Source organism: Prunus persica, chromosome G1 (genome assembly GCF_000346465.2).
Source record: "Prunus persica cultivar Lovell chromosome G1, Prunus_persica_NCBIv2, whole genome shotgun sequence".
Lineage (NCBI taxonomy): Eukaryota > Viridiplantae > Streptophyta > Magnoliopsida > Rosales > Rosaceae > Prunus > Prunus persica.
In genome coordinates, this window is record NC_034009.1 from 26086340 (window position 1) to 26112416 (window position 26077).

Consider the following 26077-nt stretch of genomic DNA (forward strand, 5'->3'; position numbering starts at 1 on the left):
GAGGAATATGAAGAAGAGGATAAATAAGGAAGAAAGATAGGTAGAAAGAGGTAGAAAGGATGAGGGAGGAAGACATTTAATTGCATTCTGTGGTCCAAGAGATCGGGACTGTTAATGTTATACTGTAATTCTAAATTGTTAATGTGGACAATATGGTCATGAAAAATGTGTATTTAATGTTGGCTCATTTTTCCAAACTTACCCGAGGGGAAGGGGAGCTTCCCTTTCTCCCTACCTTCCCATGTTCAAGGCAACGATGTCCCATGTTTGGACTTACCAAACATGGGAAAGCAATTAATTTCCCATCCTCAAATCTCATTTTTCATGAACTAAACGGAGCCTAACCTTATTTTTTAAACCCCATCCCTTTAACTAATGACATGTATCACTTTCCTTACATTTAAAACGATGTCATTAATATATCCCACAATTTAATTTTTGTTTTGCAAGTTTCCCCAACCGGGTAAACTTTTTTGGTCTTAATTGTGTTATGTGCCACCAATGATGATGCATGTGGCACGTGCTAATTGATCTCGATATATATATATATATATATATATATTTTTGGGTCAAAGAGCTCGAGACTAATTAAGAAGCCTATGTTCAATCCTTGATGCCATTTCAATAAAATATAATTGAGAAATGGGGGAAAACTCAAGTACCGATCTCCATTAAGGGAAAAAAAAAAGTTTCCTACATTTGTTTTGATAATGCCATTTTCCTTTGTGTGTAGTACAAAGAATTATTACTTAATGGCCATTGCTGATAGAATTAATAGTTGATAATCTCTCCAAGAACTGGTTAAACACCTCTTCATTGCTGAGCAAGCTGACCCTAACATACTTCTGAGCAACCCCAAAGCGGCTCCCTGTTCTTCCCTGTACCTTTATGCATCCTCGTAAAACCTTCTGTGAGTCTATCTCCTCCTCCTCCTCCTTGGCCTCCAACCATGCAAATCCTGTATGCAAAAAACATTTATTATTAGAAAAAGGTTCAATCTTAATCATCCTCCACCTATTTATGTTTTAATTAACTTAATCTTAATCATCATCATTACCTGGATATGGTTCAATCAACTCTCCAGAGAAAAGGCAGTACCGTTTGGGGTACTTGGGCAGACTGAAAACTTGATTGCGATCAACCACTTGCCTCAGCCTCTCCCATCTCTCAGCCATGACTCGGCGGGTGTGCTCAAAAAAGAGCTCATCAGATTTGAAGTTCTTATAGTCATCACAAATCACTCCCATTATCTTTGCAGCTCGTTGCTGGGAATCTTTGGACACACCAAGTGTACTCATCTCTATGAATTTAGACATCTTTCTAGCAACTTCTTTGTCCTTAACAACAGCCCATCTGATCAAACGAAAAAAAAAAACACAAACCCAAGTTGAAAAAATTAATACATGCAATTTTCAAGTGGATTAAATAGTACAGACTGATCATTTTACCCAATGCGTGAGCCAGCATGCCCTGTGCTTTTGGAAAATGTGAAGGTCATAATGTCATGATCAGCAGGACGAATAATTGGTGTGTACTGTGGCCAGTAGTAGGCAAGGTCATGAATGAGCTTCCCTTCATCACCTCTGTTTTTCACGACGGCCTCCCGGAGAGTGCCGTCGGGGTTATTTGGGGAGTTGACCACCTCAATGTAAGGTCCAGTTCCATTCTTATCAAACTCATAAGCATCACCTGCCCATTTGTATAGCCCTGAACGGAGGTAGTCCGTCTCCTCTGGATATGCCTGCAAGCAGCAAAACAATTCGTCTTTTGTTTTTGACACAACTTGAGTTCGAATCAAAAGGAAAAAGAAGTAATAACACAGAATCTAGGGTTGACCTGGAGGAGGTGGCTACTAATAAACTAGACATGCCCATGTTACTATGTTTAATTGCCAAGGATTCAAAACACAGTTATACGTGCATATGTTTGTTGCATGTTCCCAAACATGATTATGTTTCCCAAAAGACATCTATGTTTGCCTCTTTGTCGCATCTCCCATGCAAACATCTGCATGTTCCACAACACTTTTCTCGTATAATAATGTCACCCACAACTCACAAACTCAGATAACATGTTTATATTGTCAGACTCTAAATTTGATTAACCACAGCTTATAGCTCGACAGCAAAAGGCTTGATGGTCTCATTTTAATGGGGCCTTGAACATAGCTAACACAAGCGCTGAAACCACGCTTGATTTTATATCATTTATATAAGAAGTGAAGCTGAAGCAGCATTCTATTGATGAGCTTGTTCAGTTGACTTGAGAAAAGAAAGCCTACATGATCAAGATCTGTATATTGACCAAGAAACCCAAGCAATCAACTGCTATGATGAAATATGAATGAGTAGGAGGCTTACCGAGTAGTAAGGGGAAGCAGACACAACGCTGACGGGCTCAGGACCACCAGGGGAAGTGAGAGCATACAACGCAGCCTGATAAAGCTGGGTGGAGCCTGTCCCCACTACAATATACCGATCATCCACCACTGCATTTCCAACCACACGATGAAGCCTCCTAACTGCCTCCTGAAATTCTGGCTCCATAAACCAGCAGATGGTGGTGAAGTCGCTGATATAGCTCATCAGTTGGCTCCCAGAGATCACCATCGTGCACTTGTCCTCCATCTTGCTCCAGTATGATTGGAACACTGATGGGTCACCCCTGTCATCATCAAATCCAAAACACCAACATTAACGATTAATCTCATGCATGTTCAATTGTTGATCACACAGTTTAACTAAACCCACTTGATGGATTTGATTAAGGATACAAAACCCACAATTATAGTTACTTAATTTTTGCAAGAAAGATGGCAGCATTGGTAAGCAAAGAAAAGGAAGGCTGGCTAGAGAGAGGAGAGATCTTACTGTTCAAGATTGAGGACACGGTCAGATGAGCAAGTAGGGCTTCTGGTGCCATTGCCATTGGCAGAGGGCAAAGAGCCTTTGTTAATGGAAGCAGAGCTCTCTGTGCCGCACATTTTTCTTCTTCTCTGTTTCTCTAACAACACACTTAATTATTGTTGTCCAAGTTTTTGGTGTTGCTCTCTCTCTCCCTCTCCTCGTCTGTGTTTCTCTTCACATATAAGAAGAAAATGTGAACACCTTCGGGCATCGGGAAACATGTTGAGAGAGGTTGATGCATGCACCCTAATTCATTTTTGTTTTGTGTCATGGTTGGTAATATAAAATCTGATCATCATATCAAGCAGGCGTTCCTTCCTTTCGTAACTCATGGAAATCTCAATAATAACTATGACGGGATATTGATTACCTAAGCAGGCGTTCGTTCCTTTTTTTAACAATTATAACACCAGGCAACATAAAGTTGAGTTCAAATTGATCTCTATTATGTTTTTGTATACACATTTTTGGTAATTATTTTGGAGATTTTAACAATTATGGGAATTACTTTGAAGATTTTTATTGAAATATGTTATTAAACAAATGTCTTGGAAATATGTTGATAATCAATTAGATGCAAAGCAATCGAGAAAGAATTTTACAAGAGTTGATGCTTGGGGTTGGTCATGTTTGGGGTTTGTCTAGTACCTCTTTTTTTTCTTCTTTTTTTTAATACATCAAGAACCCTATTTTTCATGAACTATCGAGTAGCACTATTAGGTTATTTAGAAATTTAAATAATAAATTTAAAAAATTAAAGATAATCTGGTAATTAGACATTATCCTAACTCAAAATTACTCTTATCCAAACACCTCAAGTTTCTTTTGATCTCCTATCATGTTTAATCATGCCACTTTCTTTTTGAAGGGCAATTTTCTATTGTGTTTCCTTTGTGCGTAAAAAGAGTCGTGAGCAACTTAGGAGTCGTACACTTTCTTTTTTCTTTCCGCTTTTTGTCAAACAGTAGAGTAGGTGGGTTTCATGAGTTAAGGTTTTTCCCCTCCCCCCTAAGTCCTTAGGCCATTTCCAGTCATAGAGTTAAATGTAGTCCATGGCTATAAATTTAGCACTCCAAAATATTAATTTTTTAAAGAATAGTGTATGACTAAATTTTTCTATCTTCAGCCATGCAGAGCTATATTTTAGGGTCCTTCATATTTTATTATTTTGAGAAAAACTACAGTACAACACTCATACATTCCACTACTATGTATTGTTTAATTTAATTAAACTACTATTTAGAGACAATATTCCACTACGCTATCTTCGGGGACTTATAAAAGCCTTGCAAAGATGTTCATCTTCCACTCGTGACCAATTTCGTCCCTTTGAAGTCCAGGACATTTTTCTAACAATGTGAATTACAAAATAAGTAAAGAGAATAAATTTGTAGGAAATGTTTGGATGAAATGAGTGTGAAAAATATTTGACAAAAAGAAAGAGTGTGGAAAGTTGCAGAGAATGTGATATAATTTGTAAGAAATGTGGAACGAAAAAAGGTAATGTTTCAAATCCAATTATATATTTTTTTTTAAACAAAATGAATTTAAATACATTTTAAAAACTAAAGGCTAGCTGACGTCGGCGCGCTTTTAATATTAGCCTTTGGATCTGCAGTTGCACAAGATGTTCCTTGCTCACGCTCACTCGTGATATTATCTCTTCTCGGAAAATACATGCGCTAGGCCCACACAAAAATTTGGCATGGGCTATTGTTGGGGTACAAGTGGCTTAGTTGAAGAGCTAAAGGGCTAAATGTGGCCCACCAAATTTGGCCAATTTTTTTTTTAGCCCATAGCTGGAGATGAGTTTTGCATTATTTTAGGACTATATTTGGCATATGGCTCATGGCTAGAGATGACCTTAGAAATCATTTTACAATAGAATAAATTTTGAAGATAAGGTGGATGAGAAAATAGGATAAGGGTGGAAATAGCAGTACTCGTTTTTTAATAGAAAAGTTTTCTTGGGTCCATTTTAATCGAAAATGAAGTTGTGGAGGCTTAAGATATAGATTAATGGTAAATTGAATCTAGTTTAATGACTTAGGGCTCGTTTGAGAGTAATTTTGAAAGGGCTAGAATCACTTATGGGGAGTAATTCTGGGAAGAGCAAGATTCAGTATTAGAAGAGATTCACATAACAAGAATAAGAATACTGGTCAAATAATTTCAAGAGTATTTGTTTGTTGCAAGGAGGGTTTTTGACTGAAAGATAAGCGAGATTATTTAACTAAAAGTTCTCGGGCAGAAACAAGGACGGGTTGTAATGCTAAAATGAGCATTAAGTTGAATAAATCTAATGGTAAGTATTGGGTTAGCCATTTTACGGAAAACCACAATCATCCTCTTGTAAGATAAGAATGCACTAATATGTTACCGGCTCATAGAAGAATATCTGCTTCATAAGCTATTGAAGTAGATTTGACAGAAGAATATGGGATTCCACTTAGGCAGGCATATGAGTTAATGGGTAGGCAAGTTTATGAAAGAGAATCTCTTAGATATATCAAACAAGATCAAAAAAATTACCTTCGGACGAAGAGGCAAAGAAAATTGGCATATGGAGAAGCAGGAAGCTTATTAAAGTATTTTCAGAATGAAGCATTGGAAAACCCCTCTTTTTTTTATGCTGTGCAAGTAGATTGTGATGAATAATTACGAATATATTTTGGGCTGATGCGAAGATGATTGTTGATTATGGTCAATTTGGTGATTTTGTGTGTTTTGACACCAGGTACAAAACTACTGAAGCAAATCGTCCATTCAGAATGTTTGTGAGATTTAATCATCATCGTGAGATTGCCATTTTTGGGGCAGTATTGTTGTATGATGAGAATGCTAATTCATTTATATGGTTGTTTGAAACATTTTTAGAGGCCATGCCCAAGAAGGCCCCGGAAACCTTATTTACTGATCAAGATGTTGCGATGGCTAAGGCTTGTGCACATGTGATACGTAATACATATCACATGCTTTGCACATGGCACATAATGCAAAATGCCATGAAACGTGTAAACAGTTTATTTAGGTACATAGGTGGAGTTAGGAGCGTTTCTTTATTTGATGGGAAGATTATAAATCTTTTGTCTTTTTAATGGAGATTATAAATACTTCTTCGATTCTATTTCCTACATCCTTTCTTTTCTTTTCTCTTTAGCATTTTAGTTAGCTAGATGATGGCATGATGGTTTATGCAAGGAGAATGAAGTTGCATATGGAGAATAAAAGTAAAGCAGATCATGACAGAGAAAATCAAAGCAAAAAATTTGAATCCTATTATATTAGGGCACATCTAGAATCACACGAGCCCTTAATGTCTTACAAAAGTGAAGGGACATAGATTTGATCGCATGTAACTTGTAAGTAGCAAAATTGATGGAAATTACAAAATACAAAGGTAAAGCTTTGAGCCAAAGACAATTATCGTTGACATATATTCATGCTTCACAAGAAACAAAAACCATCTGACTCTTTTAGTTTGTACTAGGGGTGGGCACTCAAACCGGCGAACCGAAAATCCGAGCCGAACCACACCGAACCAAATCGGAAAACAATCAAGTTGACCAAAAAGTCAACAACCGGTCAAAAACCAAACCGGACCGGTTTGGATCAGTTTCGAATCCAGTTCTATGTCTTCAAAAATTAGACCGGGCCGAACCGAACCGATCAAATTAAAAAAATATAATTTCAATATATATTTATATTTAATGCTATATTTTTAATTTCACTAAAAAAATCCTAATATATATCCAAGTTCAATTTCGAAATATATATCTTTTCTAACTTTAATATTTATTTTTATATGAAATTGAATAATTTGTTAATTTTCAAGTAAAAAAATAATATTTTCAGTTGAGAATTGTATTAAAAAATAATTTTTATAATCCGGTTCAAAACTGAACCAGACAGTTTTTGAATTTTTTTTATTAAAACCGAACCGAACAAAATTGGATGAATAGTACCGGATCAATTCTAATTTGAGGCAAAAACCGATCCAAACCGAACTATGCCCACCCCTAATTTGTACTGTCACATAAACGAATTAATGCATCATCTCTCTCTATATCAGGTCGGTTGAGCGACTCTAATTTTTTTAAGATGCAGTTGTTTTTTGGTCGGATTTTGACATGAATCTTCCATATATATACATCTGAAGTGCCCTAAGATTACTGAATTTAGATTCCTATTATTGATTGGGGTCAAACTTTTCTGGTCTTCAATTACTTTGTTTCGTTTGGTTTAAACATATATTATTGTTTCGTTTGGTTTAAACATATATTATTCAATTAGATTTCAGTTTTGTTTAAGAAATAGGCTTATTATCACAAAACATCCTTAAGGATTACGAAACTATCAGATTGCATCCTGAATTTTTTTTTTGTCATTCGTGGTCCTCAAGGTTAATATACATGATCACAAATGATCCATGTCATTAGGTTCCGTCAAAAACTCCGTTAGTTTGCTGACGTGGCATATATATATATATATATCACAAAACATTCATGAGGTTCACGCACTTATCACAAATGGTCCTTACGAAATTTTTTACTTTTTTAAATTTAAAATTCATAAAATTTTTGTTTTCTTTTTAAAATTTTATGAATTTAAATTATTTTAAAATACATATATTATATTTTAAATACATGTGACACTATATTATTGTAGATGTGGGCTCCATATATATTCCACATCAACAAACTAATGGAATTTTTAAACAATAATTTAAAATTTATAAAATTTAAAAATGAAAAAACTAAGGATTTAGGGTTCATAAATGGTCTTCAAGATTAAAATCCTTCTATAAATGGTTTTCATTTATAAATAATTTTAAAAAGAAAAACAAAATTTTATGAATTTTAAATTAAAAAAATTTAAAAAAAATCCGTAGGGACCATTTATAACCGTAAACCTCATAGATGTTTTGTGATATATATGTATGTCACGTCAGCCAATTAACGGAGTTTTTGTCGGAACCTAACGACATGGATCATTTATGATTGCACATACTAACCTTGAGAATCATGAGTGACACAAAAAAACTTTAAAAATGCAATCTAATAATTTTATAAACCTTAAAGACATTTTGTGATAATAAACTTAAGAAATATTAAGTTTGGTCCCGACACATGCATGGGGATGCATTGCATCAACAAAACATGTACCACCAATGATGATGCATGTGGCACGTGCTAATTGATGATCACATTTTGAGCTCGAAATTCTATTATTATTATTATTTGGTCAAAGATCTCGAAATTAATTTAAGAAACCCTATATATGTTCAATCCTTAGCTGCATGATTCCATTGCAATAAAATATAATTGAGAAATGGGGGCAAACTCCAGTGATATATTCAACTACGGATTACCATTAGAGAGAGAGAGAGGTGTTTATATATATATATATATATATATATATATATATATATACAGAAAGCTTTCATTGAGGGATCCCTCAAATAAGCTTATTTGAGGGACACCCCTTGTAGGCCCCACTCCGGATTGTATTTCATTAATCCAAACCGTCTATTTTGTAGATACTTATTCAAAGATCATCTCTACAAAAAATCACTTGAATCCGATATCATTTGACCACTCAATTAAATTATTGAGTACCCTAAAGGGCGTCCCTCAAATAAAATTATTTGAGGGATCCCTCAATAAAAGAGAACTGTATATATATATATATATACATATATATACACAAAAAGATGAAAAACACAAAACAAGTTTCGTATGGTTGTTTTAAGGATGAGACTTCTATTTTTGTTTTAGGGAGAGACTTTTATTTCTTGAAAAACTCGACCTACAAGATCCCACACTGTAAACCCCTGTTGGCTTGAAGTATTGGATCTCGCAGGTCTAGTTTTCAAGAAATAAAAGTCTCATCCACATAATTATGTTAGTGTGAAGAGCATTAAGAAGCTTGGGCCTAAAAGGTGTCGAAGCATTTGTATGATCCACATATGTTGGAGTTGTGAGAGGGAGGAATGGGCCAATAACTTGCATGGAGACCCTAATGTTTGCTAACTAGACCCAACAACAAATTTTCTGTTGAGATTAAAGTCCGATTTTTCACTTTGAATATAATTATAACATGTTGAGATAGCGCATGATGAGGTTTTCCTTCTTACTAAAAAAAAAAGCAGAAAAACATGTTTATCATCTAACTTTGGAAATGCCAAAGAGTTCTGATGAACAAGCTAAAGCCTCTAACATCTCTCACTACACTACACAACAAACTAGAAAATTTGTACCAGCCGGGAGGCAGGAGGGGTGGGTGGGTGGGAAAATAAAAAGGAAGAAGAAAAAAACATCTACATCAGGTGAGGGAAGGGGAAGAAAGGGTACGGGTGCTAATTCAATAGCTTGCTTTGTGATTCTAGATTCTAGTTGTAGTATACTGCGTGAGAGTAAAGGGATGCTGCTGAACTAATGGTGAGTTTCGTTTGGTAAAGTCTGTGGAGTTTTTCTAAATACATGCTTTCTGCATCGTTCAAAAATGCTGTCATATATCAGATCAAATTGAACTCCTGCTCTCTCTCTATTCACAATGAAGAATATGTGATCAGCTTCCACAATCTTGTAGTACCTGCATTAATTAATCAATGCGATCAGCTTCCAACTTATCTTTTTCCTCACAGAGAAACAAGGAAGAATAGGTAGGGATGCTCAAACAAGAGGAATTACTAACCAGATGCCTGGTTGCAAGGGGTGGCAATCTGAATCATCTTTCATGAAACGGCTCGGGTGTTCAACTGGTATAAGAGGGTAAGTCATGGAGATGGTATTGAGAGCTCCGTCATTGTCCTGCCAATCCTCATCCCTGCACATACATTATTCACACAAGGCTTGAGTAACCACATGCAAAATATGGATTGTGGTGAAACTACTGATGCTTAGAAAACCAAAGCATAATATGCACTTAAAAACACACCTGTAGCCTTTATATGGGGAAGAGACATCAGGAGGGTGACGCCATTGGCTCATCTGCAATACTCTAATGAAGAGCAAGGGGTGAATTCCAAATATGCTAGACGGTACTGTGACACCCAATATCTTCTTTGTGCGCTTAGTGGCATAGCTGAAGTAGTATGTGTTGGGAAAGGAATGCAGATGGCTGTTGAGCCTTAAAGACCCTTGAATTGTAAGGTCCGGGAGGATCCAATCATCGGATGCGAACGGGCCTGAGTTTCCCAACAGGCAATCAACAAGACCCCAAACACCCACTTTCTTCCATGAGATGTGAAAGTGATCAAACCCAAAGTTGTAATAAGCCTTCAGCCAGGGAATGTCAAGCCAATCATAAATGATCACTCCTATGCGGCATAACTGCAGCAGACATATAGGTTTCATGGTTCTTCCATCTTCTGGCCTGAGACATACGGAAACCACAGTAAGTATTTTAGCACTCAAAAGTCTTTCTGTTGAATAACAAAAGTTTATTTTTTTAAAATCCGAAAATATCAAGTACAATTTCACAATTCAACTTTTGTAGCATGTGACTGGTTGGCTTATGACACAATAAACTCCAAAGATGATGTGTGTTTGCCTCTCCAGAGTGATATAAGTTAATGTAATGTAAGTTTTTGGTGACTTCGTTTCTACTTTTCTGTTGCATATGCTATTATGGCTTATTATAGACATAAAACAAAGAGACAAAAAATATGAGGTCAGATAAAAGTTTCTATCTACTTTGGTCTTTTGGCCAGCCAAGTGTCTTATCACGCATTGCATCCGTCACAGTTAAAATTTGCAATAATTTAGCTACAAAGTTTTGAACATCTAGAATAAGCTCAAATGAAACTCACTGCATCCCATCCAAGTAGGTTCTTGTTGTCCCATTGAATGCTCCCGACAATGATGTTAAGCTTAATACCCAATTCTCATTGGTGCTCTCATACCCCTTGAAAGCCTGAAAACAAAAGGCAACATTTCAGTCAAAATTCAAAACTACTGTCTAAACCAATTTCATAGCTTCTTCATTAATTTGGTGATGCAATTTGGACTAACCTTATCAGCAAGCATTTGCTGCAACACACGAACGACCTGTGCTCCGGCGGAATGCCCAACAAAGTGAATAGGATGATCCTCATCCCATTCAGGGTAGTGCCCTGCATCCCAGTTACAACAAACCATGAGAAACTTGCTATGACTATGAGGCTTACAACACAAACAATTTTTATCACAGAAGGGATAAAAATGAATGGGGAAAGCCAGAACCTTGTTCATAAAGACGACCGAACTGTGAATGCCCACAAGCCTTGCTGTGTTCTTCACCATAATCGACTCTCCCACCCTTCAAATAATAGAACAATTCACGAGCCCTGAAACCCCAAAACCCCCATAAAACCTTGTTAGCTCCAAAGGGTACAAAACAAAAACAGCTAATATTGGATAAAAGAAAAGCTATGGATGAATTTCAAAGGAAAAGGCTTTGAGGCTCCGAGCACAAACCTATCATAAATGCTGGTTAGAGATCCCAAATCAGGCACGAGAACCCTTTCGTCTTTCTTCTCTGCCCCGGCGAAATACGATAAAGCTCCCAATCTCTGAAAAACAGAGGAAATGAAAAACCCAGTTACACAAAAAGGGAACAAAATCGATTAGAAAACCCAAAATGCTCTACTTGGTTAAGGAATCAGAACTCATTTCAGAAAAAAAGCAACATACCCCTTTGCCAAATCCAAATATTCCATGAACCAAAACTATAGGAGGTAGAATTTCATTGGTTGATGTGTCTCTAGGCACCACCTCCTCTTTCACCTCAATGTTCATGTTAGGCTTAGAGAGCAATTCATTCAAAGCCTGCGATAGATCACCAGCCACAGCTGTGCTGAATATGTAAAACCCATATAGCATATGAACGATACTGCTCACAATCAGCTCCGAAAACTGCAGTGCAGCTATCCATAATCTAATCATTTTGTCCAAACTGGAAAACATTTATCCGTTTTTGCTGCTTCTTCTTGTTCCTCCCAAAAACAGAGCCTTCTTCTTCTCCAACCCAGAAAACAAAAACAACCAAGAAGGCTCCTTCTTCTGCAGAATGAAAGCCTCAAGCTTTTTTAAATAGCTTGAAGCCCCCTTCTATGAAAAATCAATAGAAGGGGAAAAATCCCAAAACAAAGTCTATGAAACTCCGCGGGTCTTTGTTTTGTTATCCAACGAATGGGAAAAAAGAAAATGAAAGACAGGAAAGGACTAATTTTTCTATGCTTGAGGCTTGGGAAAAATGGGTTTTGGCTTCCTTCCCCTTGCCAAATTGCCACCACAATTCTCTCGTTTCCCAACTATATTCGTCTCACGCGAGTCACAAGACCCACAACCAATCAAAAAGCCTTACTGTTTCATTCCTTATTTTGTCGTTTGGAGGCAGACAGCAAGAGAGGCCAGAAAAAGCAAAAGCTTGTAGGGAGAGAAGAGAGAGAGGCCTTCTTTGGTTTGGACTGGTGCAACGTGTCCTAGAGAAACTCGCTCCAAGAAATTATAAAAATCCAGGTGGAGCCCTCTAAGTGGACAGCAACATTTGCTCCTCTGATATAGCTATAAATAAATAAAATAGGTAATATCTAATAATAAAGATTCTGATTTATATAGATAAGGTCTTTTGTTCTAACTTACCCTACAATTATATACAACAAATTTCTAGGCGTTTTTATTGAGGTCCAAGTGTGACTGTGTATGTGTTTGCGCTGGAGCTAAAAGCCAGATAAGAAATGAGAAGCCTTCTTTTTTTTTTGGGGTACAGATTAGAAGCACTATTTATCTCACTCCCAAAGTTGAAAAGGTGCCCCTCTCTCTCTCTCTCTCTCTCTCTTCTCAGGGGACCAACTATAAACCGTATAATCTAGTAATATATTCAATATCCAAAAGAGACCCTTCCTTTGAATCAACGCGCTTTCAAAACGTGAGGTGGATGACACATGAGAAACTTGTTTCATATTGATCTAGATGGTTCTATTAGTATTTATGAGGGCCTAGAGTATGGGCATTTGGGCAACCACTTTTTGCAGCAAAGGATATTGATTGATTGAAGGATTCAATTTGGTGTCGACTATTTATAATTATTGTTGCCCACGCACGTACACAACTGCTAGCAACTAACTTCTCTTGCCATCACTACTTCTTATTGACTTGCCTAGTCTTCACCAGAAAATAATCAATGATGATGTTATTGCATGCATGCATTTATTAACATATTTTTTTATTGCACAAAATTAAGTGTCGAATTCATAAAATTTTCTTTTGAGGCAAAATTAAACTTACTATGCAAGAAACTAAGATGATATATGTTACGGAATAATTGGGACGTATCTTGCACGTCTTATTTAAACGTGGTGGGGTTTTCGAAAGAGTAAAGTAATGGGTTGGTGCACATGCAAATTCAGTGTTGGCTATGACTGTATTTTAGATAAATAAATAAACCAAGTTGGGCCCTGCGGCCAGCAGAGCAGACGTGAGAGACGTTGGTGGTGGGCGATGAGCCATCTGTCACACTCGCGCTGTTGTTTGTTGTCCAAAAGTTGGCCAATTTGGACCATTTGAAGCATACGCCACCAAAACTTGCTCAACTCCTTGTGAATTCTGATTTGGTTTGTTTATCGACCGATTATCAGTTAATATCGTTCTTCACATATCATCAATCAAATAATTAAAATCATTTTTAAAGTTTCGCTTTCATTGAATACATCTGGTGGGAGGTAGGGAACTCCCATCCATCACTAAACTTCCTATTAATGGCATTGGCTATTGTTTGTTTGGTTAGATAACCCAAAAAGATATTAGTCTAATTTCGTGTTTGGCAGTTAAACTAAAATTTTGGATCGGATTTTTTAAAACGAAAAAAATTCATTATCACAACACACAACCCCCAACCCCCCAACCCACCTTCTTTCTTTCTTTTTTTTTCTTTTTTTTTTTTAGGAGGAGCGATTTCACTGAGAGCAAAACAATAGAGTTACATATTATCCTCCACCAAAACATCATACACAGTAACAGGGGGATCCTGAAACCAAGATGATGTTTTTGGTAAGGTGATAGCCAAACGAGCTAAGCGATGCGCTACTCGATTAGTTTCTCTAAAGACAAAATGAATAAAAGTATCCTCTAGCTGGGAAAGTAAAAATCTACAATCTGAGAATAAGAAACTTAGCGCGGATTTATCCTCCTGCTCAGCTAAGACAGCTCGTATCACGCCTTGTGCATCTCTTTCAATCAGTTTAAGGCCGGATCAAGTTCATGGGAGAAAAGGAGGGCCTCACGTAAAGTAACAGCTTCGGCATGTTTAGGAGAAGAAACATAACTGAATTTGCACGCACAAGTAGCCACAAAACACCCCGCAGAGTTTCGAGCAATAATTCCTCCACCACCAACGCCAATCTGCACATTGAGAGCTCCATCTATATTGATCTTGATCGCACCAAAAGGGGGTTTTTGCCATTTCCCCTGAGCTCGTGAGAGCGTCGACTTTAGAGAAGTCTGGTGATCCTTAAATTCATGCAACAACCAAACTGCTCCATCAACCATTTCACATGGACTTCGACGTTTTGTCGTCCATACGACCGTATTCCACTCATTCCAGAGATTCCACAACAGCATAAAGAGGAGTTCAACTTTTTAGCTTTCCCCACCTAACAGATTATGTTCTAGCCATCCATTGAGGCCTCATGTATCACGATCAAGCCATTCGGTCCTTAAAGGGCTGCTTAGCCAGATTAAAGCCGTGAAAGAGCAATCCAGTAAAACATGATGTAATGTCTCCACCCGGGCTTTGCACAACACACAACCACCTAAATTCCATTGGACTTCCTTGCTGAGCAGCCATTCTCTAGTTGGGAGAATATTATGGAGAACCCGCCAGACAAAAACCTTAACCTTTGGTGGAACACATACTTGCCAAAGCCGAGACCATGCCTGAGTTGGACCTGGGCAAAGCCGACCTGCTTAACATATTCATGGCACCGCGCGAAGTTGGACCTGGCCTACTTGGACGTTTTCCACCATATACTCTATCTTGGGTTGTAATCCTCTAAATTATGGGGCTGTGATTAAACGGATCGTCATTGACGATATCAATGGGCTCGGGCCCAGAAGTGGGTGCAGCAGTTAAGGCCTGTACACAATGACCGCCCAAATCTGTCTCCCTAATTAATGGCCGCAGTGCCAATGACATCATCTCCGGGATTGTCTTGTTCAATTAAGGCGAGATTTGGACCCACAAGATCATCTTCCAAATCAACCACAGAATCTGGCGGGCATTTAGATCTGGAATATATGTCTCCGATTTTGTTTCCTCTTCTGAGATGTCATCTGCCACATGAATTTCCCTGTCGAGGTCATAGGCAATTAATGCATGATTCTCATGCCTAATAGGTTCTACCATGTTAGGCCACACTCTTCTTGTGCTGGCTCATCGTTTGCCTCCGTCTCCCCATCATCCACCTCCATCGGCGCACGCATCGACCACTCTTCCGAGGAAGGCAAACCGAAGCACCGCCTTTTGGGTTTGTGATAATTGGGCCCGAGAACATCACGATGAAACCACAACCCATATAGTTTATCACTGTCGTCCCTCTCCTTTCCCGTGTAAAGGCCACAATCTTTCTCGCCATGATCCAGCATGCCACACAGGTAGCGTGTGATTGGCAGTTTCTCATAACGGAGCTGAACCCATTCCACCATCCCACTAGCATCCGGCAATCGCACTGCCAACCAACGTCTTAGGGGCCTGCCAACATCCAGGAGGACCCTAATGCATAAGTAGATGCCGAGACATTCACCGCGCCTGCTCTGGTCAGTCACAACATAGGTCCCGAGCGCATCGCTAATCAGTTTCCCCATAGCTCGGGTCATAAATACTAAGGGAAGACCTTTTACTTGCACCCAAAACTTCTGATTACGTAAAGGTATAATGAGTGGATCAAGTAATCTATTAGCTGCAGCCATGATCAGTAATGAATGGTTGAATGTCCAAGGTCCGCCCCTCATGATGGTGTCGCGTGCCGCCTTGGTCTGAAACGAGAACACGAACTTGTCCTCCTCTATATCGATAATTTGGACTTGTGCCGTAAGTCACCAAAGTGACGCCATCGTGCGTTTGAAAGCCTCCTTATTGTATGGTTTCCGTGCGAGTAGTTTGCCCACAAGCAAAAACTTTGAGGTTAGCAAATTTTTTACCTCATGTTGCTCCACCAGTTCAGCCTGTTCCTCATCGGTTAAGGCAAAACGGACTGCAAACCGAGTCATCACATCGTCCATATAGCCAAGAAGGGTCTTGAGAAACCAAAGCCCCCACCGAAACCCGGTGCCAAGTCCGTGAAAGAACCATTGTCTGCTTCCCCTGATCATACACCGCCACCACAGTGTAGAACGTGGGTGGGTGATAACCGTCGTCGTCCGCCGCGATAAACTATCACTCTCCTAGAAACCCTAGCAGAACCCTAGGGGTTTTAAAGAGACTTTTTACACATCTCATGTGTTTCCCATTCGAAATTCTTTGTTCATTATCCACCTTAAATCAAAGCCTTATACCGCAAAATCTAAATATGAGTAACATGACTTGAGTTCATGAGATTAGGATTTGTTGATTAAATTTTGTGTCGGCATTCGAGTGTTAGGATCTTCTGACGGTGTTTCGCTATTGTGTTCAACATTTAAATACAACTTAATTTCATTGTATACAAAGTAGATATTGTTTACTAAATCTAAATTATTGTGATAAAATTGTACAATCAATATAAAAATTCAGTTTTTAATATTTTTTTCCTCAATATAATCTCACCAACCAACCAAATTAGAGCCACGAGTTATTTATGAGTACTTGAGTGGTCCACCTTTATCGAGAGAGATTGAGCAGCTAATAATCTCTTTTTCTTTTCTTTTTTGGGTCGCAAAATTTAAAATTTGAATTACCAGAAACGGATACGGGAAAGCGACAACGGGTTTGCTTTTATGATACGCGGCCCACGTGAAAGTCCCGCGCCAAATCTGAAAGTCGGAAAGTAAAGGCCAAATGACGAGTCGCCAGAGAAGAAGAATCCACTTTATCCTAGAAACTTCTAGCGCCTCATTTACCAGGTTAATCATGTGACGCAATTCATGATTAAAAAATTGCTAATCCAATTTCCAGAACGTCGTCGTCTCGGGTCAATGATTCTAGAGAATGCAACAGTACGGCCCAAAATTGCTCCCACTTAGCCCACCACGTGGAAGGCCCAAATTACCGTCCAAGCCCCAAAATTAACTTCCCGATTCATTTTCATTTTCATGTTCAGCAAAACCCCTCTCTGTCACTCTCCTCGCTCTCGCAAAACCCTAATTTCAGAGGTCCAATGGCGCTGCAACAGTTTGGGCGCACTAAGAGCGTGACGAAGCGGTCGACTAAGTATGTGGAGCAAGCTCTGTACTTGAGGCTGTTCAAGGATGGTGGCTCCGAGGTGAGCGTTCGTCAGCAGCTCAACGAAGTCCTCAAGAGTCGCAAGCGAGTTTACAAATGGGAGGTCGGCGACACCCTCAAGAAGCTTCGCGAACGCAAGCTCTACTACCCCGCTCTCAAGGTCCGCAATTCCAAGTTCTAAATTTTTTACTGGTTATGATTTGCCACCTTTTTTGTTCTTCATAAAAGTTCCTCAAATTATGAATTTAGATAGCATTGTTTCTAGTTACTTGATTTGTAGAACTTAGGTAATTCACATATTCTGGAAAGTAGAGGTAGATTTATGCAGAGCTTATGTGATTGATTATTCTTTAATGTGTATGGTTTTCACAATTTAATAAAATGGTTGGAAGTTTCATTTGTAAATTGGATAGTATTTTTCAAGAAATGTGAGATCTTTCTCTCTGTATTGAGGTTAGAATGTAAGAATATTTGTCTAATCACCAATGTCAGCTTTCCCACGTGTGTATTTGTCAATTCTTTATATAACATTTTATTTTGTTGTAAATTATTCTCGATTGTTGCCTCTTTGAATTTATTCAGACAAGTACCTCTTGTTGGCTTTTTTACCATATTTTTCTTTTCAGAAGGCTGTATGGTATATGGGGGGAAGTAGGTTGATATTACTATAAGTTGAAGCTTAATCCTGTAACAGTTTTGTATGTTAAATGTTATGTTTCCTTGTTTTCCCTGTTTCTAATCTGAACTGGAAGAGATAGATGCTAAGTGTGTTTCACATTACAGCTCTCGGAGGCTATGGATAGAAGAGGAATGAACAAGACAGTCAGTGATCAGGCAATACATCTTGATCTTATAGCTAAAACCCGAGATATTCCTGCTGCAGAAAATTATTTCATTGATCTTCCTGAAGCAGCAAAGACCCATCACTCATATGGTGCCCTGCTCAATTGTTACTGTAAGGAAATGATGGCTGAAAAAGCTGAAGCACTCATGGAAAAGATGAAGGCACTTAACCTTTCTTTAACCTCCATGCCTTATAACAGCCTTATGACCCTTTACTCAAAAACTGGGCATCCAGAAAAGATCCCAGCCATCATTCAAGAAATGAAGGCTGGCAGTGTCATGCTTGATTCCTGTTCTTACAATGTCTGGATGCGTGCTCTTGCTGCTGTCAATGATATTTCTGGGGTTGAAAGGGTTATTGATGAGATGAAGAGGGATGGTCGAGTTTCCAGTGATTGGACCACGTATAGCAACTTAGCTTCGATTTATGTTGAGGCTGGCATGTTTGAGAAGGCAGAAAAGACACTTAATGAATTGGAGAAAAAAAATGCACGCCGAGATCTTTTGGTTTACCAATTCCTTATTACATTGTACGGTAAAACAGGGAATCTGCGTGAAGTTCATCGGGTATGGCGTTCCTTGAGGCTGGCTTTCCCTAAAACTGCAAATATAAGTTATCTGAATATGATCCAGGTTTTGGTTAACTTGAATGATCTACCAGGTGCAGAGAAATGTTTCAGGGAATGGGAATCGCGGTGCTCAACCTATGATATTCGAGTAGCAAATGTTTTGATTGGAGCTTATGCTAAAGAGGGTATGCTAGAGAAGGCTAAGGAGCTCAAGGAGCAGGCCCGTAGGAGAGGAGCCAAGCCTAATGCAAAAACTTGGGAGATCTTTCTGGATTATTATTTGGAGACGGGAGAATATCAGTTGGCTGTTGATTGTGTTGCCAATGCGACATCCATTGGTAGAGGGGATGGTGGGAAGTGGAGTCCATCACGTAAGATTGTCAAAACCTTGATGGAGCATTTTGAGCAAGAGAAGGATGTTGATGGGGCAGAAGGTTTCCTGGAGATTTTGAAGAAGTCTGTAGATTCCCTAGGGGTTGAGGTGTTTGAGTCATTGATTAGAACTTATGCTGCTGCTGGAAGAACAACCCCTTCAATGCGCGCTCGGTTGAAAATGGAGAAATTGGAGGTGGGCGAAGCCAGTAAAAAGTTGCTTGAGGCCGTATGTGTGGAATGAGTTTTGTTGACCTTCCGTATGCATTTCTTCAGAATTTCAATTTCTAGGAAACGAGTTTGAACGGTCTTGGGGGGGTTTTTGTTCCCACAATAAAATTTTCCTTTCTACACCGTAACAAGTAATCGAACGATTGTTGTTGTAATTCGATACTTGGGTTCAATTCTTAGTTTATTATGTGTTTTACAGTTCCAAAGTGGTCTTTGCGAATCAAAATGTTTAGCGGCTCAGGGGCCAATCAAACTCTAATTCCACATTCTGTTTGGACGAATGAATTGAAAATTACATAGAATTCTAAAATGACAGAAGGTAGATTGTGAAATTTTGTACGTCAAATTTTGTAAATGTCTTTATGGAAATTGTGAAATAATGCTTATTTTGGTGGAAATTAAATTCGGAAATTTAATGTCTTAATTTTCACGATTTTTTCGTGAGTCATTTAATACATTCTGCACTTAAGTTACCAAACAAAGAAATTGTCAATTTTTCCTTTTAAATTCTTAATTTTTAACTAAAATTTGAATTATTTTCTTTCATCTAAACGAAAGACCATAGATACACCGTTTGTGTTGGTGTTTGGTATGCAACTCAATGCGGTTGTCGGAGGTCTGTACTAATATTGCTGAGTTCTATGAAAAACACTTTTGGAAAAACATTTCTAGCATCAGCCCACCTTCCATAAAAGCCCAATTTACAGTCAAGTCCGAGAAGAGCCAGAACCCTATCTGAGCTCTCCTATGCTGGATTTGATTTTGACCCATCCTTACAAAAGAGAACTCTTCTACAATGAGCATTGCTGTGTGTGCATATGAGAAATACTTTCATATTCCCATTTGATTTTGCCTACTCTTTATTTCTTCTCATCTTTTATATGGTAAGTGACGTGAAAAGATGGATAGAGAGAATTGAGCAATGTAACGGAGATAAAGAAGTATTTTTCTGGTATGGATATGGCTGATGGCTAGGCCACATGTCAATCTATTGCATCAGCAACGTGTCCTTGATGTCAGTGACTGTCTGTCACCACCTGTACGGTTAGTGAGCTGATTAGATGAGAAATAGCGGAACGAAGAGCAGGCCGCACTTGGATCATCACATTCACATCATCATAGATAGATAGATAGATAGGCACTTAGATTTGATCATTTCAATCTACTTTTTTCAAAGTCAATGCGCAACACTGAGTTGTATAAAATAAAAGACCCACCTCATGTGACATCATGCCATGTTTTATTATATCGTGTTTCCACCACGCATTCTCTAGTTTAAGAAACAAGTCTTATTCATGCAAAAATAAATTTGACTATTTTTTTTGGCTTCTTTAGCTCTTTTCTTTTCTTTTTCTATGTTGTTTACGTGCTGCAGCCTGCAGCCTGCAAGGCATCATTCATTGTTATTGTTGTGGTTTAGACTCGATTTTGATTTGAAGGGGATCTTGGGTCATATGATAGTGTCGACACCCTTTTTCTTTTTTTTTTCTTTTCTTTTTTTTCTTTAATTAGATGAAGCTTAATTATGACTATTAATAAATAAAGTAAACTTTAAGAAAAAGACTGAAACCCAAATCATGTATGGAGATGGAGATAGAGGAGGCAGCAGTCTCGACAAGTTCATGTGGGAACACGAAACAAGGTGGTGACTGACTCAGAAAAATATGCTACATTGGTACTATGTCACTAATATATATATATATATATAACTTAATCTTCGGAAGGGTTCTGGTTAAGTACGTTTTTGTATTAGTTTATTGATTTAGTGTGTGTGAAACAGTGCTGTCTTTGAAGGCAAGGAAGCTCACTTATAATCTCTGGACGCAGTTTCACACAACCGGTAATTTTGGCCAACATCTCTTCTCTTTCTTAATGATGCCATTGCCATAGATAAAGCTTCAGCTTCAGCTTGACAGTTGTAACCTTGGCTACGCATGGGACACCAACTTGTAATTATCTTTCTTTAATAAAACTAATTAATGTATCTTCCTTTAAGTGGACCTACATGTTAATGTAATCATAGCCATTAAGCTTCTTCAGACAAGGTCCTGAGTTCGAGTCCTAGTATATGTGTAGTGTGTGTGAGTTTAGTATATTATTATTTCTCTAAATAAAAAAAATCCTAAAAAAAAAGTATAGCGAAAATGAAAAATGACAAACCATAGTATATTCACTTTTTTTTTCTTCCCCAAAATTTACATAAGTCACTAAAGGGTGGTATAATGAATGGATCACCTGTTAGTTGGGAGAAAAGAGAGAGAGAGAGAGAGAGAGAGGGAGAGAGAAAGGGATTAACAAGGAAGACAAATACAAGAATACCCCAAACTTAATTGCCGATGGATTAACCCAAATCACCCAAGAAAAATTTAAAAAAAAGGAAGGAAAAATTGAATATTATGTAAATATATAAAACCCTAGCTCTATACCTTTTTTCCCTTAGGGACACCTCACATTTCTTCCAGGACCACCATAGTAAAAATAATTCCCCCAAAAGTTATTAATCCCTCCTTGTATGTCGTAGCAATTTGGATGATCAGCCAAAACTTTAAGGTTCGATAATGGGATTAAGCTATTGTCCCAATCCACAACTTGCATGTTTCGAAAATAGGAAGCTTTCCCAAAACCTTCACCTGCAAAATGCCCACTTCCCATTTGTGTGGCGGTGTGAGAACCAGAAGGCCTCGAGTTCACAACTTCTCCACCAAATTGCACCATGCTTGCGTGGTTTTGAAGATGAGTGAACAAGAATGATGGCCAGTATCCAACTAGGACCCCGGACCCGAATTCCAGCCACCAATTTCCATGCTTTGGATCCTGCGTATTTATGCACAATAATCAATACACTTTTAATATTTCTTCTTCTTCACTCTGAGTGCTCATAATTTCATATATGAAAATGATTAGTTGTTTGTTAATTATACTAATTAATTACAACCCATTTGCATGGTGATTACAAAAAGCTTGTGGGAAGTGAGAATTATGGACAAAGCAATTCTTTTTGTGAAGTGAAAGGAAAGGAAAACCGAAAAAAGAAAAGCCAAGAAGCTCTTTCTCTTGTAAAAGAAGAGAATCTGGTAAAGCAGGAAAAGCACGACGAAATTACAGTCCATTATTTTGGAATTTACCAGTGTAGCAGGGCACGCCTGTAGACTAACCAGTCTTATAAGCCAATCATGATTTTATATTCTATACAATATACGTATGTATATTATTAAATATTTGTTTCTTTTTCTCTCTTTTTGTCATTTCTGGGTAAATTTTTTGTTGGCTTGTTGCAGTGTAGGCATTTTGGCTACGACTCTTACACATGGCGGACACTTCTAAATTTGTGGACGGCCTGTCACTGACCGTCAGATTTGTTGACTTTTTAACTTTTCAATGGTTGGAGGAAACTATACAAATCGCACGGTCAAGTGTCATCTATGGTGGTGATATATTATAACTAGTAAGGTGCAAATCTAAGCAGATGACATAAAATTTAGGGACAAACAAAATGCAGGTTTAAAGGTTTTTAATTAAGGTTAAGGGTAATTTACCTTCCAAATCAATAAGCTAATATCAAACTGTCCACCATTGTAGGATGAAGTTGGAGAAATTGCAGCTCCAATGGCAATTCTGCTATTGGTCTGAACAAAACCTGAACACAGCAGATTGTAGCACCCAGTCGCTTGATATGCATCCGTCTGGCAATTAATAAGAGAATCATTTTATGTTCTATAAACTAACACAATCTTATGCTTGAAGTTGAAGGCAAGGTGATTTTGGTTACTCACAGTCCAATAAGTAAAGAATCTTGGATAGTTGTCCCCATATAGCTCTGGGCTGACCTGCAGAAAAATTAAATGAATTAGCCTCCATGGTTAAAAGTACACAAGAGAAAAGAGAGGTGGTTGAGCTGTGATTACTGCTTTAAATGTGAAAATAAGTTTTGGTCTTAAATGTGTTGAATTACTGTGTCTCCATGATATTAAGCATTATACAGTAGCTTTCATCAATTCAATTATTGTTTTTATAATACTTTCTATAAAAAAAAAAATAAACTCAACCCAATTTAATTAGACTACAGTTTTTTGAATACAAGCGATAGTCTAAACTATAATAGAGAGGGGTGTTTCTCACACACACTAGTACACTACCAAGATGACATGACGGTTCGAACCTGAGACTACTAATTTGGCCTACAAGTTAAGACCCCTTTTCAAGCTTGGAAGAATAAAATAGAGAAATTTCACACTTAATTTAATTAGAGGGAACATTTAGTAATTTAGTAAATGAGATATAAACATGCCTGCCAACCAGCTTCAATGGTGTTGAGGTCATCACCAAATGAACCAGAGATGACCCACATTTGAGACAAGCTGAATTCATATTGATTGACAACGCTGGGCGCCCACACATTGATGCTAGCTTTTGCGCCATAATATTGATCTCCACTCACATACCCAACTGCATGCTGCAAGCAACCCAATAACCATAAACACAAAAACCAAAATGAGTAGTGTAAAATATTATTTACTTTGATGGGTTTATAATAATTTTTATTTTTCTAATTTGATTTTAATGTGTTTAAAGAAATTCTACAGGATAGGAAAACTTGGTGAGTGCAAGTTCCTTGAAAATTAGTGCAAGTTCCAGTAGCAAAAGCAGCCATGAAAGTCTGTAATTACTACTAATAGGATATAGAACATCAGCTGCACCACGTTTTCTATGTTGCTTTAAGAAGCAGACAAGTACGGAAATTGGAAACCCAGTTTCTCTTTAGATACTGAGAGAAACTTGTGTTTGTTTTTACGAAATTACATGTCAGTTCAAATGGGAAAAAAACAAAACCAAAAACCAAAAAAAAGGTGGTGGACAAAAGCAGTGGATCACTGACTTTGGTCTCATATAAAAAAGAAGATGGCTTAATTGAGGAAAAAAAATGGAAAATAAAAAAAAGCAGTTTGTTGTACCTACACGCTTTCATTCATTTCTTTAATTTAGTCTGATAAAGAACTAATTGACTGAAATAAATTATATGACTGCGACTCTTGGAGACAAATTCTGGGATTGGCTCTGTTACATGTTGTTCATTTTAGCACTAACCTCATGGCCATTGCTGGATGAATCTCTTCTGACATGCCTTCTCAATTTTCTTCCAAATCTTTTAACAGAGCTAGCTCTCATCATATCTTGCTCTCTTGTTCTTCTTATTGGAATTGTTCCTTCTGGGCAGAGAGTACCAGACATGGTCCATCGCTGAAAATTCTCAGTGACCATACCAGGAGGGTTTTGTCCTTTGGGTCTCTCAGGTGGATCCTGAAAATTCAAGTTCAAAGAAAAAAAGTTGTAAACTTCTAAAGACTTCCCCTTTACTTGCTCTGCTTAGAATTACAATTTCTAAGAACCCCATGAAAAATATGAATGAGCTTATAGAAGAGGTTAAGTTAATACCAATGGCTTCTGCCCTTTTAATAGAGGATGATCAAAAGCTGGTTGACGATGAGATAGAACACAATCTATGAGATCCCCATCTGGACTCTGCAGCAACAGCAAACAAGAACACGACACATTTTAAGTCAAAAACAGAGCAAAACAGAGCCAGAACCAGAGCAAAGTTTAGGAGTCAAGAAATACCTGAATTGTCTTGACAGCAGGCTTGTTGATCTTCTTCAGACGAGCCCTTATGATCTTCAGCTTTTTTAATTCTTGCTCCGGGTTGAAAGTCTGGTTGGCGGTGGGGTCGCCGCTGATTTTGGAGGCATGGGCAACTGGACATATTGAAGAAGCAACAAGAAGGAAGCAAACAAGAATGGGAATGATTGGGGAAATCTTAGACCAGCTACAAGCCATGCCTGAGAAGTTTTCTTGTTTTGTTGCTTTTGTTGAATCCATTTGTTGTTGTTGTTGTTGTGTACTTTGTTGGTATTGTCTTCTTCTGTTGTCATTCAAACAGCACCATATAATATTGCTACTGGTTTTTGTCCATGGAAACACAGCTCCCACCAAATCCAGTATCCAATACATGATGACCATTCTTCTAAGAAACCCGACTCACTCTCTCACCATTTCCAAAGCTTTTGAAACCCCAAAATATGAGAATGAGAGAAAACTTTCCTTCTATTCCTCTCTCTCCAAGACTAAAACAAGGCTTAGTTTTATGTTCTGACAAAATGAGCTTCTGGGCACGAGCTGATTAAAATATCAAGCAAATGGGTTGTGTTTTCTTAAAGTTTTGGCCATGTGGGTGTGGAGTTATAAATGCTGCTGGGTAGTGATGAAATCATGCTCAAAATTTTAAAATTGGAAAAAAGAAATAAATAAAAAAGGAGAGAGAGAGAGAGAGAGAGAGAGAGAGAGAGAGAGAGAGAGAGAGGTTGTGTAATGTGTGTTTCCAGTCTCCAATACAAAGACTGAAACTTTAGCTTTTGTGTTAATTATATAGGGGAAAACGGGACTGATTTCTGTTATTCTTTACTTCTTGCTCCAAGGAGAGAGAGAGGGATGGGAATTACACTTGAGTCTGGGTTTCCAAAGTTCTTTGCTTTGGGTGTTCCCTTTCTCACTTCCCTAGATGTTCTTTGTGTCAGCTGCTCTGTTTATATATCATGGCCATCTCCCAAATTCTAAAATTTACCATTTTAATTAGTTTTACAGTCCATAAGTTAACACATTTAATTTTCATACAGTTATTATTATTTTTGGGTATCATTAATTTTTTATATATAAACTTGCCTTCTAATTAATTGGGATTTAAATTTCATCTGAGATGAGAAC

At 37.8% G+C, this 26077-nt stretch overlaps 4 protein-coding genes across 4 annotated transcripts; 1 reads left to right on the forward strand and 3 right to left on the reverse strand.

The window, feature by feature from the left end:
• On the reverse strand, window positions 562-2983 carry LOC18788121 (L-tryptophan--pyruvate aminotransferase 1). Its single transcript, XM_007224244.2, has 5 exons — window positions 2871-2983; window positions 2361-2664; window positions 1449-1741; window positions 1058-1353; window positions 562-958 (listed from the first exon to the last, which is right to left on the reverse strand). The coding sequence occupies exons 1-5, from the start codon at window positions 2981-2983 to the stop codon at window positions 750-752; spliced, it is 1215 nt and encodes a 404-aa protein (XP_007224306.1). The 3' UTR covers window positions 562-749.
• LOC18790715 (lipase) lies at window positions 9015-12271 on the reverse strand. The gene is made up of 8 exons (XM_007222877.2): window positions 11582-12271; window positions 11366-11460; window positions 11132-11235; window positions 10922-11022; window positions 10720-10823; window positions 9846-10283; window positions 9603-9734; window positions 9015-9500 (listed from the first exon to the last, which is right to left on the reverse strand). Exons 1-8 carry the CDS (start codon window positions 11852-11854, stop codon window positions 9341-9343), a joined length of 1407 nt encoding a protein of 468 aa, XP_007222939.1. The 5' UTR covers window positions 11855-12271; the 3' UTR covers window positions 9015-9340.
• On the forward strand, window positions 17176-19631 carry LOC18791284 (pentatricopeptide repeat-containing protein At1g60770). Its single transcript, XM_007222288.2, has 2 exons — window positions 17176-17466; window positions 18090-19631. The coding sequence occupies exons 1-2, from the start codon at window positions 17242-17244 to the stop codon at window positions 19332-19334; spliced, it is 1470 nt and encodes a 489-aa protein (XP_007222350.1). The 5' UTR covers window positions 17176-17241; the 3' UTR covers window positions 19335-19631.
• LOC18788852 lies at window positions 21472-25856 on the reverse strand. The gene is made up of 7 exons (XM_020555807.1): window positions 24938-25856; window positions 24755-24841; window positions 24407-24619; window positions 23610-23774; window positions 23095-23148; window positions 22858-23004; window positions 21472-22135 (listed from the first exon to the last, which is right to left on the reverse strand). The coding sequence occupies exons 1-7, from the start codon at window positions 25334-25336 to the stop codon at window positions 21758-21760; spliced, it is 1443 nt and encodes a 480-aa protein (XP_020411396.1). The 5' UTR covers window positions 25337-25856; the 3' UTR covers window positions 21472-21757.

Coding starts and splice junctions, on each gene's coding strand:
- LOC18788121 (XM_007224244.2), bottom strand. CDS start 2,983: ATGTGCGGCACAGAGAGCTCTGCTTCCATTAACAAAGGCTCTTTGCCC. Junction 1,354..1,448: donor CATGCTGGCTCACGCATTGG/GTAAAATGATCA, acceptor TCGTTTGATCAG/ATGGGCTGTTGTTAAGGACA. Junction 959..1,057: donor GTTGATTGAACCATATCCAG/GTAATGATGATG, acceptor TTTTGCATACAG/GATTTGCATGGTTGGAGGCC.
- LOC18790715 (XM_007222877.2), bottom strand. CDS start 11,854: ATGTTTTCCAGTTTGGACAAAATGATTAGATTATGGATAGCTGCACTG. Junction 11,236..11,365: donor CTAACCAGCATTTATGATAG/GTTTGTGCTCGG, acceptor TTGGGGTTTCAG/GGCTCGTGAATTGTTCTATT. Junction 10,824..10,921: donor AGCAAATGCTTGCTGATAAG/GTTAGTCCAAAT, acceptor TTTTGTTTTCAG/GCTTTCAAGGGGTATGAGAG.
- LOC18791284 (XM_007222288.2), top strand. CDS start 17,242: ATGGCGCTGCAACAGTTTGGGCGCACTAAGAGCGTGACGAAGCGGTCG. Junction 17,467..18,089: donor TCTACTACCCCGCTCTCAAG/GTCCGCAATTCC, acceptor TTCACATTACAG/CTCTCGGAGGCTATGGATAG.
- LOC18788852 (XM_020555807.1), bottom strand. CDS start 25,336: ATGGTCATCATGTATTGGATACTGGATTTGGTGGGAGCTGTGTTTCCA. Junction 24,620..24,754: donor TAAAAGGGCAGAAGCCATTG/GTATTAACTTAA, acceptor TTGAATTTTCAG/GATCCACCTGAGAGACCCAA. Junction 23,005..23,094: donor GATTCTTTACTTATTGGACT/GTGAGTAACCAA, acceptor ATTAATTGCCAG/ACGGATGCATATCAAGCGAC.